The sequence below is a fragment of the Podarcis muralis genome, chromosome 7, assembly GCF_964188315.1.
Source record: "Podarcis muralis chromosome 7, rPodMur119.hap1.1, whole genome shotgun sequence".
Classification (NCBI taxonomy): Eukaryota; Metazoa; Chordata; class Lepidosauria; order Squamata; family Lacertidae; genus Podarcis; species Podarcis muralis.
The window spans coordinates 43528265-43552436 of record NC_135661.1 but is presented as its reverse complement, the minus strand read 5'-3'; the positions used below and the strand labels follow the sequence as shown (position 1 = coordinate 43552436).

At 48.3% G+C, this 24172-nt stretch overlaps 2 protein-coding genes across 8 annotated transcripts in view; one reads left to right on the top strand and one right to left on the bottom strand.

Moving 5' to 3' along the window:
• FANCA (FA complementation group A) overlaps positions 1 to 10784 on the top strand; it is a 38262-nt gene extending 27478 nt beyond the window's left edge. For 5 of the 6 annotated variants that reach the window (XM_028739915.2, XM_028739916.2, XM_028739914.2 and 2 more), the window contains 14 exons: positions 9 to 137; positions 646 to 736; positions 1793 to 1965; positions 2698 to 2803; positions 3365 to 3424; positions 4232 to 4336; positions 5068 to 5180; positions 5453 to 5594; positions 5742 to 5804; positions 6286 to 6391; positions 6600 to 6675; positions 8217 to 8358; positions 9352 to 9444; positions 10511 to 10784. In XM_028739915.2, the coding sequence (XP_028595748.2) occupies positions 9 to 137; positions 646 to 736; positions 1793 to 1965; positions 2698 to 2803; positions 3365 to 3424; positions 4232 to 4336; positions 5068 to 5180; positions 5453 to 5594; positions 5742 to 5804; positions 6286 to 6391; positions 6600 to 6675; positions 8217 to 8358; positions 9352 to 9444; positions 10511 to 10612 (1501 nt within the window). In that variant the 3' untranslated portion in view covers positions 10613 to 10784. Of the gene's footprint in view, positions 1 to 8; positions 138 to 645; positions 737 to 1792; positions 1966 to 2697; positions 2804 to 3364; positions 3425 to 4231; positions 4337 to 5067; positions 5181 to 5452; positions 5595 to 5741; positions 5805 to 6285; positions 6392 to 6599; positions 6676 to 8216; positions 8359 to 9351; positions 9445 to 10510 lie in introns of those variants that run through there. The other variant, XM_028739918.2, reaches the window with a different exon arrangement.
• On the bottom strand, positions 10709 to 24156 carry ZNF276 (zinc finger protein 276). Of its 2 annotated transcripts, none has more exons than XM_028739923.2 (11): positions 23814 to 24156; positions 20176 to 20485; positions 19758 to 19813; positions 17946 to 18455; positions 16912 to 16990; positions 15642 to 15719; positions 14888 to 15001; positions 14717 to 14792; positions 14083 to 14200; positions 12998 to 13097; positions 10709 to 11509 (listed from the first exon to the last, which is right to left on the bottom strand). In XM_028739923.2, the coding sequence occupies exons 1-11, from the start codon at positions 24013 to 24015 to the stop codon at positions 11212 to 11214; spliced, it is 1941 nt and encodes a 646-aa protein (XP_028595756.2). In that variant the 5' UTR covers positions 24016 to 24156; the 3' UTR covers positions 10709 to 11211. The 2 variants fall into 2 exon arrangements, with proteins under 2 accessions (XP_028595756.2, XP_028595757.2); XM_028739924.2 differs by having other exon boundaries at positions 17946 to 18452.
• Between the last annotated feature and the right edge of the window lie 16 nt (positions 24157 to 24172).

Below are 24172 nucleotides of genomic sequence, written 5' to 3'. Positions count from 1 at the left end.
ACATGCAGGCAGGAATTCCATTACTGGGCTTTGTATCAGCACTTTCTTCCTGTGCCTGCTGCTGCTGGAGGCTGTGATGGAGACCTGAGAGAGATGTGTGCTGTTCTTATTGGCACCATCCTGGATTTCTGCCAGAGGTAAGAGCGTCAGAAGAGCTTCACTGGATCAAGCCAAGGCCCATCTAGTCCACTGTCCTTTTCCTGCCAGCCAGGTACTCCTTCTGGGAAGCCTGCTACCAGAACCTGAGCACAACGACTGGTTCCCTTTGATTAAAGGTGCTGGTTAAATTGCTTCTACAGATGAACAAAACACCCATTATCTTTCCCACCCAAACTCTGCCTTTTCCCTCTGCCTGTGATCAGCTGGGTGAAAGGGTGTGTTGCTCCTACAACCTACGCAATACTGATAAACATCTGCCTTAATTGAGATTGTTCCTTTCCCCTGCCCAGGAATGCACTCTATTAAAATAGTTATGGTTTATCGGTAGTGTGTTTCCATGGCATGTTAAAGCAGGTAAAGAAGCAAAATTAGCAGCTTTAGGACTTGCACGTATCCCTCTCCCAGTTTCTCTGGCAAATGCTTCTCTGTGTGTTCAGATATTTCTGGGCCCTGCAGTAGCTGCTCCTCCATTGCTTTTGGTTCCAGGTCTGAGCTGGACAAGCCCAACCACCCAAATAATTCGAAATGCTCCATATCCCATGGGAGAGGAAGCCCCGATATCTACTGCCGGTTGCAGGTGATGCGAATGTGCATGCTATGTGTTTTCTGTTTGTACTTGTCTTCTTTTGCTCAAAGATTTTGCTGCTTGCTGGGGTTGGTCTTCTGATGCTAGGAATGATATGACAAGTGCAAAGGTGCTTTCTAACCCATAAAGCAACATTCAGTTAAATTGCTGGAGAGTCAGCCAGTCTTGTGGCTGGCCGTCTTGTGCATTGGCTTCTAGTGATGGCTAACGATGACCCAGTCTCAGGTACCATGCTGATAATAGAACATGCACATGCATGTTCTCCTGTACAGCATTGTTGCTAAATACTGCAGCTTGGGCCGGAATGCTTGAGGCCGCCACAGGCCACTGCATTCTGCACTTAGTATAATGGTCTTCAAGGGCAGGTGGGAATTGTAGACCTAAGCATATGGAGGGCACTGAGTTGGAGAAGATTGCTCTAGACTGAGCTTATGGTAGCTTTATGATAGTGGCCTGCCTATCTGCAAAGCTGTTTTAAGGATAAGGGACATATGTCAAATGCTTGTGAGGGAAAATGACTATATAATAAGTACTGGGCATTTATTGCTATGGAATACCACTATTTTGATCTTTGATCCACTGCTGTGAAGATATTCATGTTTTCAGACATTCTTTTTTAATTTTTATTTATTATTTTCAAATTTATACACTTCAATAATTTTACAATCCTTTCAACATTTTGAAACTCAACTTTCTTCCCCCTCTTTCCTTAAATTTATTTTTTATATTTTCTGCATATTCCAAATTGACTTAACTTACTCGTTTATTCACCTACTTTAAATATATACTCTTATAAAACTGCAGGTTACTGCAATATGTTTTTAGACATTCTGAAGAGTTTGAAATGTTTTAGGTGGTTTAGAATTTTTTAAAAATATGTTGTTGTTGTTCTTTTGAATGGAATTGTTTTAAATTTTTGATGTTTTCTGCCCAGGGCTCCTTTGGGAAGAAGAGTGGGATGGAAATTTAATAAATGAATAAACAAACAAACAGGAGTTGAAACGCCATCTCCTGCTGTCTACTAACTGGCTGCCGTCTCAATTTCAGGAGATGCTACTGGAGCTGGAGCTGGAGCGCAAGAAAGCCCCACCTGACTCCTGCCCCAGAAGGGAGGAGCACTTCCTATTCAGGGTTTTCCAGGAGCGGCAAAAAGCTCTGGGCAATGGGTCCTCTGTGGGTGAAAGGCTACTTCAGCAGCAGGAACTGCTGCTTCAAACCAGGTAAATGCACCATGGCTGCCTATGAGTCCAAGTGGCTTTGGGGATAATTAAAAACACAGCTGCATAGAGGCCAATGGAAGGCAAGATTTTCTTTTCCTGCTCCCTCCTGGGTTATGGGACATAGGAAGCTGTAGATACCCAAGACAGGGCATTCCCAGTGGTGGCACCCCAGCTGCGAAAGTCCCTCCGAAGGAAGACTTGGAAAGACCCTGTTTCCAGGCCTCTGGCTATCAGATTTTTCACACTGCTGGTTTTAACTGTTGCCTCAATATGTTACAGTGGTGTTTTTAAATGGGTTTGCATCTAATTTTATTATGTTTTGAGACCCTCTAGGCTCCCTTTGGGAAGGAACGTTGGCCAAACATTCAAAATAATAAAGATACGGAGTCAGGCCACTGCTCCATCTGTCTCAGCATTGTTGAAACTGACTGGCAGTGGCTTTCCGGGGTTTGGGGGGGCGTTTCCAGGCCTCCCTAGTGATGCCAGCGGGGATTGAACCTCGGGCATTTTGCATGCAGACCTGGTGCTCTGTCACAGAGCTACAGCCTTCTCTGCTCTCATGAGGGGCAGAGGGAGGGCTAGGAATAGGCTGATCTTGGCCCCAGTTTTGCTAATGCTTCTGTTCATTGCTTTCATTGGGAATCTGAAATCCTGTCCACAGCAAATCAGACACTATTCTTAAAGCCAGAATGAATATGGTTTTTACCTTGAAACAAACTGCTTCTTGTTCAGGATTCTTTTAGGTCTCCCTCCATCGGTTCTCATAGCAACACAGAAGAGAGGAAATAAAATTGCTCTGGATTGCGAAGACTTCTTCTGTTTTGCAAACACAGAACTGGTGTGTATCCTGTCCCAAAGAACTGCAGTGCTCCTGATAACTGTTCCTGGCTGTGTGTTTTGCTCTCTGGGGGTGCTGTTGCTGAATCTTCCTTCTGGGGCTTAAAGCAGCCTCAGTGAGAGAGCAGTCTGCTTCCGTTGTTCTCAGCCTGCTACTCTCCAGATGTTTTTTGGACTACACAGCACAGTTTCATGATGATAGGAGCTGCGGCCCAAAACTTCGGATTGAACCACATTAGAGAAGGCTGGTCTACCGCTTTTTAAAGAATGCAGCCCTTATGCTCGCTTGCTGTTTTGGGGAAGATCGCTTCCCTTGGAAAGGGACCTGATCCCCTCTCTCTGTGATATCACTCTGATCTCCTGCCTGCTAACTTGAGAGGAGGAGCAAACCCCAAACAACCTGTGCCGCCAGCAGCCAGAATAAAACCATCACAGTCTTGGGTGGGGGGCACCATTGAGTCAGGGCGCACCTACATTTATGTGCTGATTTTGGAGTTATTATCCAGATTTCTTGGGAATGCTTTCCTCACTCTCTGAAATTTCCTTATTCACATTTTTACAGAGGAATATCTGCTCCAGGGGTTGTGTGCTCTCCTACGACATCACATCTCATTTCTTCAGGGTAATGTAACTGCAAACTCACCTCTTGTCTTCTGAATTTCCCCCGACAATTTGGGGTTGCAGGGAAGGAATTCAGTCCCCTGGCCATCTTATGTAGTCTCTCTGTGTGTGAGTGCTGTGTGATCCATTTAGAATGGGTAACGAGACAGTTTCCTATGAGGGCTGAATGTCGGCTTGGAGTACATTTTTTAAAATCCTCCCAAGTGTTGTTTCTCCACTGCTCCCACTCATGCCAGTGGAACATCTGAGGGACATGGCCTTTGTGCTGCCTACCACAGCCTGATTCCCCCCCCCCAGTGGTTTTTCACAGCAGCCCTCTGTATCAGGCTGATGAGAGCTGTAGTCCAAAGCAGGGGACCAGGTTGGCTTAGGCTGCCTTAGTGAAGCGCCTTTGCTACCTTAAAGGTAAAGGGACCCCTGACCATTAGGTCCAGTCGTGACTGACTCTGGGGTTGTGGCGCTCATCTCGCTTTATTGGCCGAGGGAGCTGGCGTACAGTTTCCAGGTCATGTGGCCAGCATGACAAAGCTGCTTCTGACGAACCAGAGCAGCGCATGGAAACGCCGTTTACCTTCCTGCTGGAGTGGTACCTATTTATCTACTTGCACTTTGACGTGCTTTCTAACTGCTAGGTTGGCAGGAGCAGGGACCGAGCAACGGGAGCTCACCCCGTCGCAGGGATTCGAACCGCCAACCTTCTGATCGGCAAGTCCTAGGCTCTGTGGTTTAACCCACAGCGCCACCCGCGCCCCTTTGCTACCTTAGTGCTCTGAAATTTGCCTTAGTGACTGTCCTTGCTGTCCTTCAGGGCTTGCTGAGCGCCAGCTTGGAGTGTCACAAACCTGCGCAGGAGGTGACTGCCGTTCTCACCTTGTGTCAAACCACGTGCCCTATAATCCTGTGTTCTGCAGCGGTAAGAGGCCCGTGCTGTTGATTTACCTTTCTATATGTCTCCTTGCAGTTCCAAAAGCTCTTGGCTCAGCTGGTAGAGCACAAGACTCTTAATCTCAGGGTCATGTGTTCGAGTCTCACGTTGGGCAAAAGATTCCTGCATTGCAGGGGGACCAGATGACCCTCATGGGTCCCTTCCAACTCTACATACAATTCTATGATTCTATGATAATATGATGCAAGTTCTCTTAAGCAGGAGCTTGATCAGCCAGGGTGGTTTTGGAGATCATAAAGGTACACTTTTTGGGGGAGGGTTGGGCGTTTCTAACACCATAATAGCCCATCCTAAGCAAATATTATGCCGAACTACTCAAAATAAATTCTTGGTTTAAAATAGCCATATTAAAACAGGTAAACAGGTGTGTTTGTTTTTTTAAAGCATCAGTCCTAATTCTGCCTGCAGATATTCAGGTCGCACAAGAGCTTTCTGTATTAATAACAATAAAGTTTTTTCTGTTACGCCTCATGAATATTCCACTTGATGATCCTAATGACTTCAGATGCATCCTTAGAAAAGTAACTAGTTGGGGCCCAGAATATGGGGCAGGGGGGGGGGGAACGACACTTGATTCTGCAACACTGCTCAAATAAAGTCGGTGAGGAAACCCTATGTAAGAGTGGCATGTAAACACATGGCATTGATGCAATTTTAAGAAGTGGCTGATTTGTGCTCTCTGTCTCGACTCCACGAAGTGCTGGTGGCAGAGGCTGGAGCCCGTGCTTTTCTCGGAGTGGAACAGACTCTTCGGCGCTCCAGTCGCACCGGGATTGCAGAGCCTCAAGGAGTTGCAGACCTCTGTCAGCAGGTAATTCCAAGGAAGCAGCTCACACCTGAGAAGCTGTTGAGCTTCTGTGTTCCCTTCCTGCCTCCCACTCCAGCCATGGGAAGAGATGGGGAGGGGTTGCATCCCTATTACCTTTTTAGCTCTCACCTTGAAAAACTTGGTTTTGGACTTCCAGATGTCTCTGCATCATCTCTTCTCAGCCATGTCACACACCTGATTAAGGAGGGCTGTCATCTTATGAAAAGGAGCCCACTGGCCTTTTAACTGACAACTGTTTTGTCTTTACCACTTAGGTTCCTCTCACTGGAAGCAGCTTCCCTGGTCTCTGACATTCCATGGATCTCTGCTGCCTTTCTACATTTCACTGTGCAACGGCAAATGGTGCATGAAAAGATGGCTGAAGGGCTGAAAAGGCTGGGGTCTGAAGCAGAGCAAGTAAGAGATTACATTTTGCATTTTGCTTTACCATGATGGCACAGAGGGTGACACTGGCTTCTGCAGACTAGACCAGTGGGTCGACGTCAGGCTTGAGAAACTCACTTTGTGTGATACATGCGTTTATTTTTTTCTTTTACCTGACAGCTCTTGGTGAACCTCTTCTTCTTTTCAGTCGTGGATTTCATCTCAGTGAGAGTAACCCCACAGGTAAGTAGATTTCTCAAACTGCCTGGTAGACCCAGGGCCTTCATTTGTCACTGTTCAACTGTCACATAAACTTGCAAAGGTGGAGTGGATAGCTCAGTTGGTTAGAGCATGGTGCTGACAATGCCAAGGTTGCAGGTTCGATACCCGCAAGGGACAGCTGCGTATTCCTGAATTGCAGGGGGTTGGACTAGATGATCCTCAGGGTCCCTTCCAACTCTGATTCTACAAGTCATAAAATTCCTGTACTTTTAAGTATGTGATGATTGTTACAACCTTTGCCTGTCTGCTGCTTATCCTGAAAGGAAGCCTGAGAAGTAGGAAGCTCCTATAAACCTGTTCTGTATAGATAGGTAAACTCATGGAGAAAGGTAGTGGGGTTTGCTCAAAGTGACCCAATGGCTGTTCCCAGTAGCTCTGGTAATGCCTCCAGGGTGTACCAAAGAGGGGAGGTACGTGTGTGCTTTTCCCTTGTAACTTGCAGGAGGGCATGGATGCTCACAAAGCCTTGGATTGGAGCTCAAAGCTGCTTCAGGGCTTGGAGGAACGAGGTGCATCCTGGCTGGCCATCTTCAGCTCAGCAGTGAAAGGTACGAACGCTCCTTCATAAGCTGCAGCCATCTGAGGGTTGTAGCCAGCTAAGTACTGCTCAGGCTAGACCATTAACAGACAGAACTTCCGTTACTTTCAATGGATCTAGTCGAAATGAGTTGGATACAACCCCCAAGAAAACAACTGTGAGAAATGTTTGATTGAAAGCTGGAGCCCAGCTAAGATCTGTCTCTTTTGGCATTGCAGACCACAACCCTTACCAAATCCTGCATGGTACTGTATCACATCAACACTTGAGGCTGTTACCGGTTGCCTTCTATAGGTAAATTTCACAAATGTATTCTGTGTGTAATGAATATACTTGCTGAGAAAATCAAGGGTACCAGAAACTTGTCAAGGGCCACTTTATGCACTTGCTTAACTGATACATCCAACCACCCAGTAATCCCAAGTTAAGAAAGAAGCACCATTAATAGCCTGTATTTTGTGGAGTTTCTGCATCCTTCCTCCCACCTTCATTTTATTTTTTCATTTTGATGTTTTAGTGGTCCTCACCAACCATGTGCCCCCCAGCTCTTTTGGACTATAGCTCTCATCCATCCCAGCCAACATGGGCTGTTGGGAGTTTTTATATGGTAGAGGCACTTGGGAGTTTTGTTCTATGAAGATAAGGTAAAGGTAAAGGTACCCCTGCCCGTACGGGCCAGTCGTGACCGACTTTAGGGTTGCGCGCTCATCTCGCTCTAGAGGCCGTGAGCCGGCGCCATCCGAAGACACTTCCGGGTCACGTGGCCAGCGTGACGAAGCTGCAACTGGCGAGCCAGCACCAGTGCCGCACACGGAAACGCTGTTTACCTTCCCGCTATAAAGCGGTACCTATTTATCTACTTGCACTTAGGGGTGCTTTCGAACTGCTAGGTGGGCAGGAGCTGGGACCGAACAACGGGAGCTCACCCCGCCGCGGGGATTCGAACCGCCGACCTTACGATCAGCAAGTCCTAGGCACTGAGGTTTTACCCACAGCGCCACCTGCGTCCCCCTCTATGAAGATAAAGTGGAATGCAAATACAAGCTAGAGGCTTCCCCTGCTGCTTTTTAGCAGGACATCATCACAGCCTCCTTTTTTGCTTTGCTGTCCTGACTCTGGGCAGGGGGCAGTGTCTATTGCCGAATTCAGAAGACAAGAACTGCCATTGTGGGCCTAGTGAACAGTCTCCTTTCAGCACCCCAGTACCTACCACAAATGGGCAGAAATGCCATGAAAGTTGCAATCAGGTCACAAAGGCACACCTCAACCAGTATCTGGAGAGTGGCCTTTTGGGCTGTCAAGGCCAAAATCTATCAAATTTGGCTTTCAGTTTGTCCTCTAGTCCTTCTTAAAAGGCCTTTGTGCTAGTTATATGAACCAGCCCAGATCCATCAGAGGCCCTTCTCTGTGTGTCCCACCTGAGGGGTGTGGAAGTTGGTCACACAAGACTGGACCTTTTTCAGTGGTGGCCTCTTATCAGTGGAGTGCTCTCCCCAGGGAGACACACCTTGGGCCATTCTTGTCAGTCTTTAGGTGTCAGGTTAAGACCTTTTTGTTCACTCAGGGTTTTGTATTGTTGCCTTTTTGTGGTGCATTTTAACTTGTCAAGTCGCGTAGACTTTTCATTGTGTTGAAGTGACTTGATACATGTAGATAAATCATCATCACCACAAAACCCTTGTAAAGTTGTTTTGAATTTTCAAGTCAAAAGACATGGCTGAGTGGCTCGGCTGCAAGTCTGCCTGCAGACGTACATCTATGCAAAGCGAGCAGGGAGCCTGACCTGGTCACACTTGTTGCCTGCTTGGTCTGCTAACTTGTTCTTTCTTCTGTAGCCTTGTTGTCACCTTTGAACCAGGACACCTTATTAAGGAGCAAACATTCCTGTATGTTGCCATTGACATGTACACACAGTTGCTGCAGCTCTTTATGGATGGGACAACAGCAGTGGGACCAAGCCTACATTCCATTGAGCCTGTGAGCATCTCATCCCTTTCATTTGTTTAGATCAGCCCCTCTGCTTCCTTCCAAAGTACAGAACCATCCTGTTCCCTTTTTGGCTAGCCACAGTCTTTATTTGCCTATTGTGTTGACTCTATGAGTCATTATTTGGGCAGCACCCACCTCGTACTTGGGAGCACCTGGAACAGATTAGGGCTCAGTGATGAAAGGGGGATGTGTGTGAGAGAGAGACTGCAGCTGTTCTGATAAACAGCCATGTCAGTCAGCTTTGCATTTCTGTCTTTGCTGGCTTCTGGCAATATATATAGTTTTACCTCCAAGCAAAGTCACTCAAGGAAAACCAGTGTGGTGTAGTGGTTAGTGTGGCCGACTGGAACCTGGAAAAACCAGGATTCAAATCCCCAATCAGCTGTGAAGCACACTGGGTGACCTCAGGCCAGTCACTGCCTCTAAGCCTGACCTACTTCACAGGGTTATGGTGGGGATTAAATGAGTTGAGGAACCACTGATACCACCTTGCACCCCTTAGAGAAAAAAGGTGGGATATAAATGCAATAAATAAAATTCTGAGTAAGATCAGTCTACAGAAGTATTATTCACTGTTTCCATTCTGAAAATGTGTTCAAAGCAGAAGCAGATTTAGCTTAGATACCAGGAAGATGTTTCTAACGGCTGATGCATTTCAGTACCAGCGAAAACTGCCCATGGGCGAGAATCCATTTGAGAAAAGCTACACCAACCAGGGGTTAGAACAGGGATGGGGAACATCTCTCGGCCATTTTGAGCTCAACCCTGTTGTTGGGAAAGCGGAATACAAATATTTAATCTAGATCTGTGGTCCTCAAGATGTGGTTGAATTCCAGCTCCCATCATCCCATGCCATGCTAGCTGGGGCTGACTTCCCTGCCCTTGGATTAGATGAGTCGCCAGCTGCATCCCTTCTGTTCCTGCAACTCTTAAGCTGTGGCTTAGTTGCAACATTATTTGAATGGTGCCTCTCTTTCCCAGGAGGAGTCACTGGCACTGATAAGAAGAGCACGGCAGTTCCTGCTACGTGCAGTCCCCCAGTGTCCTCAAGGGAGCTTTTCCAGCCTCCAGCAGGTGGGTGAAAGGTCTTTCTGCTACCTCAAAACTTGGGAAATCCAGGGCTGCTGGCAACAATGTGGATTGTCCTGCTGATCCATCCAGCAATCAGTTCAACAAAGCCAATGGTGACTGGCTCAGTCTTTCAGCCCTCTACTTCACACTTCCTTTGCAAAGATCTTTCTATTTTGTTTTATTTGGATATGGCTTTGTACAGAGGTCATATCCAGCATTTATTCTAGGAGAAGGGGACAGAAACTCAACTTCGCCATTTTAGAGGGGGTGAGCACAAATTAATAGTAGGACTTTTGGGGAAGAAAAAGCTGAAATGTGCCCAATATTGGTCTGGCTGCACCTGAAGACTGGCCCTTGCTCTGCATCCCCTAAAGGCCTACTTAAAGTGGAGGTGTTTTCCAGCCTGTCTGTGGGTTCCATTCACTGGAAATGCTGGGATTGAACCCAGGCCTTAATGCTTTGCATGTCTGGCTCTATACCTGAAGCACAAGCCCCTGAGTAGGATCTTCTGAGGCTCTCGAGCAGTTATTTCCCATTCTCCAGTCCTGTGGTTGCTTCCAACCTCGTGTAACTGGCAAAAGAAGGGCAAGGAAGACTGTGCCTTTTAAAACTTAACAGTTGTAGTGGGTAGGAACCCTAGCTCAGTGGTAGAGCACATGCTTTGCATCCTTGGCAACTCCCAAGAATAGAGCTGAGAAAGGCCGTTTTCTGCCCAAGAACTGCCAGCCAGTCTGACCTGGTATCCGGCAGCTTCCTCTGCTCCTAGCCTTGCCGCCCGTGCGCTCCAAGCAGGAAGCAGCTGTGCATTGACTCTTTGCACACCTTTGGCTCCTGCCGTCCACAGGTGTGGTAGATTACTAAACACTGTGACCTGTGTGCTCCTAGAAATGACATGGCCAGGCCAGAGATCTGTCTTTTCAGAGTGCTGCTGGCTGACTGCAGCGAGGCTGAACCGGTGGCAGCTTTTCTTTACAAACCCGATGTCATCGTGCTGTCTGCGGACAGTCTGCCCAAGGATTTAGCTTCAGAGAGGTAGCAACAATTGACACCAGACTCTTTTCCTTCTTAGCTGATGAGTCTCTGTGAAGACTTGGACCCAGAGATGAAGGCTGCCCTTGTGAACTCCAGTGATGATGGGGACCTGCTTGATGAAGAACTTCTCCTTTTCTGACAGCGGAAGTCCAGGCAGGCAGGCATGGGGCGATTCCCTGCCCACCCGGACAAAATGCACAGATAGGGAAAAGTGGACACGCCTGCAAGGGCTTAATCTGTTCAAAGTATGGTGTAAATAATTTATTACAAGCATGACCATGACTTTGTAACAATAAAAACCATGTTACAAATATTCTGGTTCGTCTTTCTTTTTCAGATTGGCTTTGGAATTTAATTTAAAACAAGTTGTCTCGGGCTTAAACTGGGCTTTCCGTCAGCTTGAGAGCCTCTAAAAATGAGCCTGTGCCTATGGCCGACACACCTTTATAACAGGTGCGATACCTTTTCTGAGCTCAACCAATCGCCACATCAGAGGGAAGGCAGGACAGCCTGCTTCCTTTGGCGAGACGGATATGGCTCTGTAAGACACTGCTACGGTCTTGGACACAAACACACACACGGAGAATAGTCACAGCAATGGAAAGCTTTTCACCAGCAAGCAGAAGCGAGTCCCCACCCCTTTCTGTTTTTTGGAGGATCTGTTAAAACGTACGTTTAAAACTCCCACTCAGTGTTGCTTTATGCAAAGCTGGATCAGGGCTCCCATCCAGGGCTCTTTCAGGTGGGCTCCTGCTGCACACTCGGTTCCAATTTTACAGGATGGTTCTCCGCAGTCTCTGAAGCCTCCGACAGAGCCTCTGGCAGAGCCTCTTGCTCCAGCTCAGCAGCCTTGGCTTTGTCCTGAGTCTGGGTGAGGGGATGCACCATGGACATGTGGACGTTGAGGTTGTGGGCCTTTTCAAAGCGCTTCCCACATTGGTCGCAGGCAAACTCCAGCTCAGTCTCTGCTTTGTGTTTGGTCATGTGGTACTTGAGGGATGCTCGCTGCCTGCACTGGAAGCCACAGATTTCACACCTGCAGGGGGAAAGCAGAAAGCAGACCTCAGACCAGCCACACGGTCTCATCCCCATGAAGGAGGGGGAGCAGCAGCACAGCCTCAGCCTTGGAAGAAATATATCAGCTGCTCTCAGACAGGTGAGAGGATGCTTCCAATAACCAAGTGTATTTTATCTACTAAGAACCCTGAATACCGAGCTGCACTTGAGACTATTGCTGGGGCGGGAAACATGCTTCCAGATTTTAGTTTGGATGTCCCGTTCAAAAATCCAGGATGCTGGTGGGCGCTGTGTCCTCGCTCTCTGTGGGAATGGAATATCCTATAGGAGAAGTGGAAGCTTAGCTCTTGTTAAGTCAGACACTGCAACCTTGTTCCTCTTACAGACTGGTCAGCCCTCTGTTAGGGACTGGTGCTTTAACAAGACAGACTTGTATGGCATTTTTCTCCATCACTCCAGGTTAGTTGCACTAACCTGCATAGGTGTTTTTGAACATCTCACCAGCAGCAGCACTCCTTCATTCTGAAGTGCAGGAGAGGCCACAGTCCACCAAAAGAAATCTGAGTGCTGCTCTCCACTATGGCAAAATGATCAGTCACATGTACAGTCGTACCTTGGTTGACGAACACCTTAGCAGTCGAACTTTTTGGCTCCCAAACACCGCAAACCCAGAAGCGAGTGTTCCAGTTTGTGAACATTCTTTTGGAAGCTGAATGTCCGACAGGGCTTCCGATTGGCTGCAGAAAGCTCCTGCAGCCAATCGGAAGCTGTGCACTGGAAGTCAAATGAACATCTGGAAAGGATTCCGTTTGGCTTCCACGGTACAACTGTAATTCTGCATTGAGACAAGATGGTTTTGCAGGAAATGTCTCCCAAACCAGTCCTAAAATCATCATTTCCCACACTACTGGACGTATGAACCAAAAAACCAATCCCAGGACCCAAAATGTGTGTGTGTGCTTGTGTGCCACATCTTAATTTGGAAGTGTCATTATTGGCACATCTGCAAGGGAGATGACCTTTCTTCAACCTTGTTAGTTAGGGAATAGTAAAGGTAAAGGGACCCCTGACCATTAGGTCCAGTCGTGGATGACTCTGGGGTTGCGGCGCTCATCTCACTTTATTGGCCAAGGGAGCCGGCGTACAGCTTCCAGGTCATGTGGCCAGCATGACTAAGCCGCTTCTGGCGAACCAGAGCAGCGCACGCAAACACTGTTTACCTTCCCACCGGAGCGGTACCTATTTATCTACTTGTACTTTGATGTGCTTTCGAACTGCTAGGTTGGCAGGAGCTGGGACCGAGCAACGGGAGCTTACCCCGTTGCGGGGATTCGAACTGCCAACCTTCTGATCGGCAAGTCCTAGGCTCTGTGGTTTAACCCACAGTACCACCCGCATCCAGTTAGGGCATACTAGTTTTCAAATTCATCTTTGAGTAATCTTAAGATGCCCCTTAAAGGCAACACAAGCTTATCTCTAAAAGGCCATAGGCGAAAAGTGTGCTTACTGGAGAGGCTTTGCTCCTGAGTGGCGCATCTGGTGAACGGAGAGGTGTTTGCGTTGCTTGAATGTCTGGCCACATTCGTCACAGATATAGTTCCGCACCTCTGCAATGGGAGAAGGGAACAGGGTTGAAAATCACAATGACTTGGGTGGCTGTAAAAAAAGGGGTTTAGGAGAATTCATGGTGGAAAAGGCTACCAACAGCGAGTGCAGTACTAACCCCCCCACCCCAGCATCAAAGGCAGTCTATCTTAATACTAGCAGCTGGCGAATGTGTGTGAAGAAGTCTGATGCAGGCTTTCCCTAGGTATCTGGCTGGCCATTGTGGGAGCTGCGAGGTGGGGGTGCCCCTCTGGCCTGACACCAGCAACCCAGCCTCTTCTTATGTTACTGGGACTGTCACCATCATTGACACTCTTGAAAGACTTTGCTTAGGGGTTTATGATTGCATTTTGTGTGAACCTCTTAAAGAGACTTTATTACATTAAGCAGTAAATAAGTAATGAAAATGAAATGAATGAGAAGAATGACGGCAGAGGAGGGGAATAAGATGGCAATGTTTTCCCCCAAAAGGAGCTAGAGCACTTTTCCAGTGCTTTCTCTGTGATGATACAGAGGTCTGCACAGTTTGTGGGCAGGTAAACTGCAGATCCATGAATATCAACATTATTTTTATTTTTTAGTTTCTTAAGTTGCTTCATACAGAACAGCCTGCAAACAACCTAACTTAACAAAATAAAAAACAGATAAAATTAATTAACAGTCAAATTAAAAACAATAAATCTGCATTTCAAAATTCCTAAAAATTTCTTCCAGCAATACAGGAAGAAGGACAATTTTTGTCCTATCCAACTAAAAGATGAGCACCACAGTAGAGGCTAACTTAACCACCAGAAGAGTGGGGTAAATAAAAACGTCTTATAATGATGGTGCCAGGCATGTCTCCCTGGGGAGAGCATTCCAGATGGGGGGGTGGCCACCACTGAAAAAGCCTGTTCTCCTGTGCCGTGTGTGATGCCTGATTCTGCCCAAGGCATTTCTTTCTCTTCCATGCAAATCCTCCGTCATTCTCTCATAAGCACAACATACCTGTATGAATGAGCTTCACATGGCGCTGAAGGTACCGGTCAATCATGAACACCTTGTTGCAACCTGGATGCGGGCAGGGCCTTTCTCTGACCTCCTCATGATGCTCTTTGATGTGCTTCTAAATGAAAGAAGAGAGAGCAAGATCTTCACACAGAGCCACCCTTTCACTCCATGCAGGTTTGCGGGCAGTGACAATCTGATCACCTATGGCAGGCCTGGCTAACTGGGGGCCCTCCAGAGGTTTTGAACTACAAGTCCATGTGCTGGCTGAGGCTGATGGGGATTGTAGTCCAAAACGTCCTAAGGGCAACTGGTTGGCCAAAGCTACTCCATGGCAGCGATCACGTGAACAGAATGAGAAAGGAGGACGCTCCACCCATTTCCTCAAACTGGCAGCAAAATCTGGATTAAACACTTTTAAAGTAATAAGCTTTTCTCCTTGTTTTTCTCTTGTAAGCTAGGGTTACTCCCTCCCGTTAGGCAGGGCTGTCAATCATTACAGTCTGGCTTTTGATTGGTTCGCTTCCACCCAAAGGAACTGGCAGGGAGAGAGAGACACTTGTTCCAGAAAGTAAAGTCCCGCCGAGGGTCTGACGACTCCAAAGTTAAATGTAGCTAGTAATTATCCACATACCTTCATGCCATCTGCACCTCTGTACACAGCTGTACAGCCCTGATAAGGACACTTGTAAATAGTGGGCAGCTCTTCCCTTAAAAAAAGCAGAGGAAAGAGTAACTGGTGAGTAGGTTGGACCATTCTTGGGGGTGGGAATCTCACACCTTGGAAGCTTTGGGTATATGATACCTTTCACATTTTATTTTCTTTTTCCAGCCAGGTTTGGGTCCTGGCTTCTTCCTTATTTTGGGCTCTTCAAGCTTCTTTGCTTCTCTGCTTTCAACGTTCCTGTTGTTGGATACCCTAACAGAGGAGGAACAGGGAACTGTTGCTACATGTCAACTGAGGTTATAAAACAGGGCTGAACGACCTCCCTACCCCTGTTGAGGGCTGCATCTCCCTATTTCTGCCCCCCCCCTCCCCAATGCCTACATGACATTAGGCCAGTGCAAGGATCTCAGGCTGGCCACCCATTAATAAATGCAAACATTTGAAAGCCTTACTTAGAGACTAAATTGTTGAAATAAAGGGAAGTATACACATCACTCGTTTCAACAGCACAAGGATTTGCACAATGGAATATTCCCACCCTATCCTTCCCCTGAGCTCTCCACAAATCTGCTCGGAGGGTTGAGGGAGCCCCTAAAACAGATTGAAGGGGCTTTTAGGGGTCAGGAGAATATTCTATTGTAAAAACCCTTGCACTGACAGAGCGTTTGCATAGCTCTACTTAAAATACAATCCTAAACAAATGGACGCATTTGTGAGGAGGCTGAAAAGAAACCTGCTCACTCCTAAGAAAAGAGAGAATGTGCGAATATGCGGGGAATGGATGTGGGCCTTTGCCCACTGAGTGTGGAAGAGGGTGCAAAAGGTCAAATTCCTTCGAGAGAAAGAAGTTACCACTCCTGTCTTTTGCTACAGGACAAGAAAAAGCCCTCACCTCTTTTCTGGGTAAGGCTCAAAGTAGTCGTCCGAAGACTGCGCTCTCTTGTCGTTCTCGTCGTCACTCAAGGAGTACCTGAGAAAGTAAACAGGCCCTTTCACTAAAGCAGAAGGCAGGTGAAGCCTCATTGGGCCTTTATGTTGACAGCGGGGGGGGGGGGGGGAGCTCAAGAGAAAATGCTGCAAGTCCGGCTGCCCCAAAGTGAGCTTTCCTTCTTCAAGAAAACAACACACTCCAAACAGTGGCCCAGAACCACTCAATGTAAAGGCTGCTATGCTACAAAAAGGCGAGCAGAGAAACTGCCCTGCCATGTGGGTTCCTGGGCATCAAATAATTGGAAGCCCAGCCTTCGTAATCTTTTAAAAAGCAAGTGCCCAGCTCTAATCAGTTCCATGCTTAAAAGCTGAAGGTGGTGCCTGCAAAAGGTTTCAGACCAAAGTAATGTAGGGAGCTGCCTTACACCAAGTCAGACCAATGTTCCATCCAGGTTGGTATTATACACTGACTGGCAGCAGCAGCTCTACAGAGTTTTAGGCAGGGGGCATTCCCAGCCCTACCAGGAGGTGCTGAGCATTGAACCTGGGACCTTCTGAATGCAAGGCAGAGGCTCTACCACTGAGCTATAGCCTTCCCCCACAAGATCACTTGCTAAGACTCCCCCCAGTTCTCTGTCTAGGCACCTCACCTGCCCACTGGTTTTTTGTTTTTTTTTTTTGTCAGCTACACTTTTGTAAATCACTTAGAGGTGCTTAAAAAAAAACACACCAAAAAACCTCAAAACTATCAAGTGGTATATACATTCTATTAAATAAGTAAAATAATAAGACTGCCCCAAGTGACATCCTTTGGAATCACTGCCATAGGCAGTGTGGATTTGTATCTGTCCACATTCTGGCCCATCAGTGAGAATAATATATCCAGTATCATAAAAAAACAACCCAATACTTGGGCATCATTTATAACCTTTGTGAAGAACAAAGGTTATAAATAGTGATAGTAACTGCAACAATTACTTTGAACTAAACTTAAGGTAGTATTAAGGAGTTGTTGTTACAGTTAATAATTGTATTTTTATTACTGGACTGCATTGCTTCTAATAAAGGCCGTGAAAACTGCCCTTTGTGCTGTCCTGACCCCTCCCTCCACCCCCTAAACAAGCCGTCTCCAGTGACTGGACCCTCCAGTGAGGAATGAGATCCACTCCCGCCCCACAATCATTGTTCATGCTTGCAAAGGTGACATTTGAATCCCGCTCTTCTTCTCTCACCCCTCAAAAAGGTCACTGAACTCGTCTTTTACCCGCTCATCCGAGGCTGCAGAGGGAACCGGCTTCTCACTCAGTGGCCCTAGAAGACGGAGAAGAATGCGTGTTGCAAAGGGCGCAAAGGAAGGCACAACAGTCGTCAAGGCACAACAGTCCTGCGGCACCCGACCCAATGGAGCATAAGAAGAGCCTGTCTGCCAGGTAAGGCCCACCCAGTCCAGCATCCTCTTCTCGCGGTGGTCAGCCAAAGGATGTGGGCCTGAGCTCACCTGGGCAAGAGCCTGCTTCACTATGAGAAGACGCGAGTGTCTGGGCACACTGGCTAGAGGGAAAGCCAAGTTAACGGGGCGGAAATTAAAAAGCAACAAGAATGCAAAGGGCACGCCTGGTCCCAGACAGCTGAGCTATAAATCAGAAATGCTGGCACTCAGCTCTGTGAACGCACTGCTTCCACACAGGCTTGAACAGCTGAACACTCAGAAATAATGATGATGATGATGATGATAATTATTATTATTATTATTATTATTATTATTATTATTATTATTATTATTATTTATTATTATTTGTACCCCACCCATCTGGCTGGGTTTCCCCAGCCACTCTGGGCGACTTCCAACAAAGATTAAAAATACATTAAAATGTCACACATTAAAAACTTCCCTGAACAGGGCTGCCTTCAATTGTCTTTTAAATGTCAGGTACTTGTTTATCTCTTTGACATCTGATGGGAGGGCGTTCCACAGGGCGGGCGCCACTACTGAGAAGGCCCTCTGCCTGGTTCTCTGTAGCTTTGCTTCTCGCAGTGAGGGAACCTCCAGAAGGCCCTTGGCGCTGAACCTCAGTGTTCGCGCAGAATGATGGGGATAGAGACGCTCCTTCAGGTATACTGGGCCCAGGCCATTTATGTGTATATTGTGTATATGTGTATGTGTATAGATGTGTATATTGTGCTAAGAAATGTGCAAAGGCCTGTGTGGAGTTGTGACCCGCACCCCTACGACATCCTGGAGATACATCCTTGGCATGCCACTTACCTGGACTGCCATTCAGAGGGCAGTCTGGCTGCGGCAGGCTTTCCTCCTGCAAAGGAGCTTCCGAGGCATCTTGGAAGGAAGGCAAATCCTGGCTCTCCGACACCCAGCTTTCTGTGCTAAGCGCAGGTGGAGGAGTCTCACTTTTTGCAGGTTGCTGGCTGGCTGCCGTATGAGTGGCGCCACGCTGGGGTTCCGGCGGTGCTGCCGCAGCCACAGTACAGTCAGCCCCCACCCCGTTGCCCGTCACGTGCGCCTGCTGCAGGGCAGGGCCCTTGTTCAGTTCCCACTTGACGGACAGGGCGTTGTCCACCAGCAAGGTGCTGCAGTCCGAATCTGTGCTCATGACATAATCATGACCCTCTTCGCAGCCCCACACGGCCTGGATGATCCCGCAGTACTCCGAGGACAAGACGCCTTGCAGGCTGGGAGCAATCTGGCAGCTTTCGGCGTGGTTGTGGGTCCACATCACTAAGCTGTGGAGGCACTGGGGGCTGGATGTGATCAGGTCTGCTGTTGGCAGGGAGAAAGACAGAGGGTAGCAGAGACCAGGCATGCCACTGAAACCCCTGCCCCACACCATAAGCCCCAGAATAACTGGCTGGCATGGACTATGGCACCTGTGCTAGGTGGTCACACACACACACACACACACACACACACACACAAAATCAATCAATCAATCAATCAATCAATCAAGCTTGTTGTATTTTATTTATGGAATTTATAGTCCACCCCTCCTCCTGAACACATTGCTTTCTGTTAGGCAGAGTTACCTCTTGAAATTACACCACCTTCAGCTCCTTGAAGGAAAGAAGTGTAATAGATAAACAATAAAGCCAGGCTAAATACATGCAGCTTTGCATCTGCTGAAGGCAAGGGATGATGAGCTACTGCTTCTTTATACTGAGCTTGGAAGAAGGAAAACCCACTTGAGTATCATCCTGCCTAATACTTGGTTTGCAGAGAGACTGACAGTGGCAAACAGTTGTGTGGGGCTCCTTGTGCAGAAGGGATTATTTACTGTGCTGTGACTTTGTCTCATACACAAATCAGGGGTGTGTACTGCAACGTTGATCAAAGCCTTTCTTCAGATGATGGATCAGAGACCAAGTACAAACTGTCATATTATTTTAAAGTATACAGAAAAGATCCATGTTCCCAACAGATCTTAGAAATATGCTTGCCTACACTTAAAAAGGAAAAACATTATTTACTTTGTTTATTCATATTCCACCCTTCCTCCTGAATGTTGCACACATTGTTTTCAGTTAGTAATTGCAAGATGCAACTGTGTCTATTTTATTTTGTTATTTTTGTCTTTGTATCTTGGAAATAAAATTCAAGAAAGATAAAAAGAGGTTGCCTGAACCTGTGATCTGGCAAAAGAAGCTGGGGAGCCCTAGCTAGAATTGCACATGGCTGGCTCATTGGCACTCAAAAGATGAGTTTTCCTTTTCTGTAGCTGATGCTGAGTTATTTTATTTTGGATTGATGTTTTACACTGTTTTTATTTTAGATATCTTTGTGCTTTCATACTGATGGTATCCTGCCTTGGGACTTCTCATGAAGGGCTGCTAACAGATGTTTTAGATAAATAAAAATACGGCCTTCCCAAGCGGACGCTGGAGCTGGCCCTAGAGTGCAGAGTCCACCCTGGTCCCCACTAGTCATAGGGAAATTGCCAGAGACTGAGTCCCACATCAGCTATAAGCATAGGCAAAGTGGAAACTGCCCTTAATCTGTGGAAGCAACAGAGCAGCCACAACTGACACCAAGGAGAACATTCAGAGGAGCCAAAACAATCCTACTTACCTAGAGAGGGAGCATCTCCTTTTGCAGCAGGAGGAGGAGGTTGGGCAAGGTTGTCCCTGTACACAAAACAGACAGCAGAGCAAATCAGATGCCTTCTAGGGAGGACAGACCCAGGCAGCATGTGCTCTGGTCTCATGGTGGCAGTTTCACAAACAAAAAATGTGCACAGGCAATTTCTAGCTGCTGGAAACGGGACTTTTGGCCTTGCAAATAAGGCCACATACATTACGAACCCACAAAGTATTTCCCTAGCCCTCTGTACAAAGTGCAAGTCATTAGTGGGACATCAGCAGCCTAACAAAGTATTTTGTATACAGCTCATAAATGTTTGCCTGCTTGGGGGCCAAGTCTTGGTGGCTACCGAGACAAGCCACAAGCAGCCCAGCCTCCTGCGAGTGGAGAAATCCGCTCAACCTACTTTCCGTGTGGCTTGAGGTGGCCAGTGGGAGACAGGTTCACCTTCTGGATGAAGGCCTTGAGGATGCTGCGGCACTTGTAAAACTGGGCGTGGCACTTCTTGCAGACAAACTGGGGGAGGGCCGGGTCTTGCCGGACAGCCACCCCCACCAGCCGCTGGAAGTCCGTGAAGAAGACCTGGTCCATGCGCCGCTGCTTCTCGGAGCTCTCCCCCACCACAGGGACCTTTCCAAAAGCGTTCCGCAGGCTCCGAGAGGAAAACTTCCCGTGGCAAAGCCGGCAGTAAGCGGTGCTCACACCCCGGCCGAATCCTGCAAGGATTTCAGGAAAGAAAGGAGGTCACTCGGAGACTAGCATTGCCTTTAGAAGCATAATGAAGGTACAAGGCAGGCAGAGGGCCTTCTTGGTAGTGGCGCCCTCCCTGTGGAATGCCCTCCCTTCAGATGGCAAGGAGATAAAGAATTGCACAACTTTTAGAAGACATCTGAAGGCAGCCCTGTTTAGGGAAGTTTTTAATGTTTGATGCTTTTAGATATGCTGTAAGTCGCCCCGAGTGGCTGAGGAAACCCAGCCAGATGGGCAGGGGAATCAATATTATTATTATTACTACTACCATTGGTCTACCTACCTCTGTATCATCTACAGTAACTGGCAGCAGACCTCTGAGGTATCGGGCAGGCAGCTTTCCCAGACTTGACTGGAGATGCATTGGGGATTGAACCAGGTGCCTTCTGCATGCAAAGCAGGTGTCCTGCCACTGAACTACAGCCCTTAAAAGACTCCTGGGCAGAGCAGGATGGCAGGAGGCAGGACAGAGGAGAAACAAGCCCAACCGTTGTGTGAACTAACTCCCAGAGCATATAAGTGGGTGGCAACCAGAGAAACGCTATTAAATGGTCCTTGCCAAATACCCAGGAACATCCTTTTGGGGCATGGGGGGTTGAATTTAATGTATTTGTCTTCCGATTCCATCAATAAAACTTTCCATAATCACAACACGTAAAAGCGTGGCATTCTGCATCAAATGCATAACTCAGCATCCTAAAAATTAGGAGTTTCTTCAAACACACCCAAGGTCCTAGTCCTCATGGATGAAAACAAACTGTGTTAGTGAACACAGGAGCAACCTGAGCTGGAGTAAAGTATCAAGCTGAGTGTTCACCCCTGCTGTTGCAACCAAGAAAGGCAGCCCTGGTCATATTGTCACTGCCCCCAACTCCAGCCCTACCTTCTGGCATCCCTTCGCCTTTTTTGTCTTCGGCTCAAGAGAGCAGTCCTTGCTTTGAACCATCCAGCTCCTGCTTTGCCAAGAACTGTGAGAGAAACAGGAACCAATTTCTTTTGTTTTCCTGTTTGCTTTCAAGCAAGTTCTGCTGTCTGTGCAGGGACCTGGTTTGCAAACTGCCCACAGCCCCTCTGCAGCACTTCCTGACTTGGAGGAGCCACAGAGATGATGTCAGCAGTCTTTACTGTGGCACTGGCCAATCAGGCGACTCGTTGTCTCAGAGGCATAGCAAGTCTCCTCTTGATCATGGGTGGCGGCCCCAGCTTAGCACCCAGGGCCCTTTCTCATCCAGGACTCCTCCCTCCCCCGCCACCAATTCTATGAGAGAGCAGAGCTGAATATTTTAAAGTAGAGAAGGCAGACAAATGAAACTAAGGTGCCGCAAATCAGGCCTAGAAAACATAAAGCATCAGCTTTCTGTTTTGGTGCTATTCTGCATATTTTCCAGGGTACCAAGCTACCTGTGATTTCTTTTTATCCCTGCAAAAAGCCCTCCAAGCAGCACAAAGGTTTTCTCCTCAAACCCTCAGCCTAGACTTCCCCAGAACCGTCTCTGCTAAGCTACATAAAAAAATCCATTCACTAATCAGCTTTCCCATGTAATAGTAAACACACTATACTTTCAAAGCACATTCAAAGCATCTTTCCAGACATTGTAGTTTAAGGGTTGCTGGGAATTGTAACTCTGGGAGGGTAGACAACAGTGCCCAGAATTCCTTCCCTCAATAACAATAAGGAAAGTAGGGGAGCCTGCAGTTCTCCAGATGTTGCTTAGACTACCACTCCCATCATCCCTGACTACTGGCCATGCTGGCAGCTTGAGACTGCTGGGAACTGGAGTCAAAAGACAGCTAGACTGTGCCCGGTTAGTGAAGGCAATGGAAAATTTAAACAGGTACATTTACCTGATCTGAGGCCAAGAACAAGGGTTACAGATTAACACGACACAAAACCGTCCAACGTTTCAACAAGTACATTAAGTACACATGTGTTTTTGCTATGGTTATGGAGGTGCAATTGCAACCCACGACCCACATGTTGGCATATGAACTGTCAGTGAGTGTGGGACTATCTCCACGCCAAATCAGTTCAGCAAATGTGGAACATGATGGTGCCCAGGTTATTACATCTGTAGAAACCATTACCCCACATCACACCTGGTACAAGAATGTAACAGGACAGATCTATGATTTATAGCTCCCCATAAGGCCTCAGGTTGTACTCCTCTAAAAGAGGGGTGGGGGAGACCAGAGCATGTGGCTACTAGGTAGGGAAAAGCTGATTGATTCCTTGATTCCCTGTTGTTGGGGAGCAACACCATCGTTGTCTATCTAGCAGCATCAACTATGTATCGTCTTCCACAGAATTATCAGCAAAAGATAAATATAAAAAATGCAAGTTCCTGTTCTAAGACTGCAAAATTGTGAGTGAACCCCGTACAACTAAATCATGATACAGGGAGGAACAATATATGAAAATGGATGAGCAACCATTTGCTGCTAAGGAATCTGGGAGCTGAAATCCATCAACCTCTGGAGGAAGGCCAGAGGTTCGTGTCAAGTCCTCTTCCTGGTTCATCCACCTGGCACCTCTCCATGCCTCTGATGGGCACTGATGGCTTCAAAGTGGGAGGCCAGAGCCTCTGTCACCCCTGCTAGGAACTTGTCAGCTCAATGGCCAGGGCATACCCACTTCACGGACAGCCTAAGCAGTGAGATTCAAGGAGGCCCAGCTCAATCAGCTGCCCCAGCGCCCTCTACATCTCGGCAGTTGCACGATGCTTGCGACTACAGGGATGGTGAAAAGTTTTGGGTGCGCCTTGTGGGTGGCGGAGCAGCTAACCTAGGCTGTGCATGGAAGCTCTACAAGAAACCCACGTGACTGGACTCCAAAGCTGCCCACTGGAGAGTTCCGGGTGGCAAAAGGCACGGGCTCCTGCAGTTAGCATTTCAAACGTGACCGATTGGGAGAGGAGAGCGTTGGCTGTTTGCGCGCTCGCGCCTGCCTGCCTGCCTGCTTGGCGCACATCAGCGACGGATGTGCTGACCCAACGAACAGGAAAAGGCATTCTGCACGCGCTCTGTTCACTGCTTTTCACATCTTAAGGCCCAGCCCCGGCACTGGAAGCAGGACCAGCCTAGCCCAGCTCCGCCGCCACCCGCTGGCCAGTCCAGCCCCGGTGCCAAGGCGCCTCCCGAGCGCGCGCGCCCCGTCCGATCCCTGCCCGGCGCACTTCCCGCGGGGAAGCGCGGCTTCCATCCGAGCGCGCACGCGGAGGATCGGGCCGCCCGCCGCCGCCCGCCGGGTCCCCGGAAGAGCGCGCTGCCGGGGTGCCCCTATCCGCCTGCGCTCACCCGCTGCCGCCGCCTCCGAGGCTGGCGAGGCCCACTGCTCGGACTCCGGCTCGGGCTCCTGTTCCTGCTCCCGGGAGGTGGCGGTGGGGCGTCCCCGGCGGGCCCGGACACTCTTGGCCTCGGCTGGTGGCGGCGGCGGTTCTGGAGCGCCCCTGGCCGCCGCGCCCGCGGGTAAGAACCGGCCGCGCCGATCCCGCTTCATGGCCGTGCAGAGCCCGGCCCGGCCCCCGCTCGGCAGGCTCTGGCTGCGGCTCCGGCAGCGCCTTGGCTCGGTTCCGGCCCGCAGCGCCCCTGGCGGACGGAGGAGCCTGCCCGGGCAGGAGCTCCGCCCGGCGAGGGGCTCCCGCTCGCCTGCCAGC

Bases quoted from the DNA above. Each gene is read 5' to 3' on its own strand.
- ZNF276 (XM_028739923.2), bottom strand. From the start codon at position 24,015: ATGAAGCGGGATCGGCGCGGCCGGTTCTTACCCGCGGGCGCGGCGGCC. The intron at 20,486-23,813 runs GTGAGCGCAGGC...AAATCCTTGCAG, and splicing joins CTCGGAGGCGGCGGCAGCGG to GATTCGGCCGGGGTGTGAGC. The intron at 15,002-15,641 runs GTGAGGGCTTTT...CTCCTCTGTTAG, and splicing joins GAGCCTTACCCAGAAAAGAG to GGTATCCAACAACAGGAACG.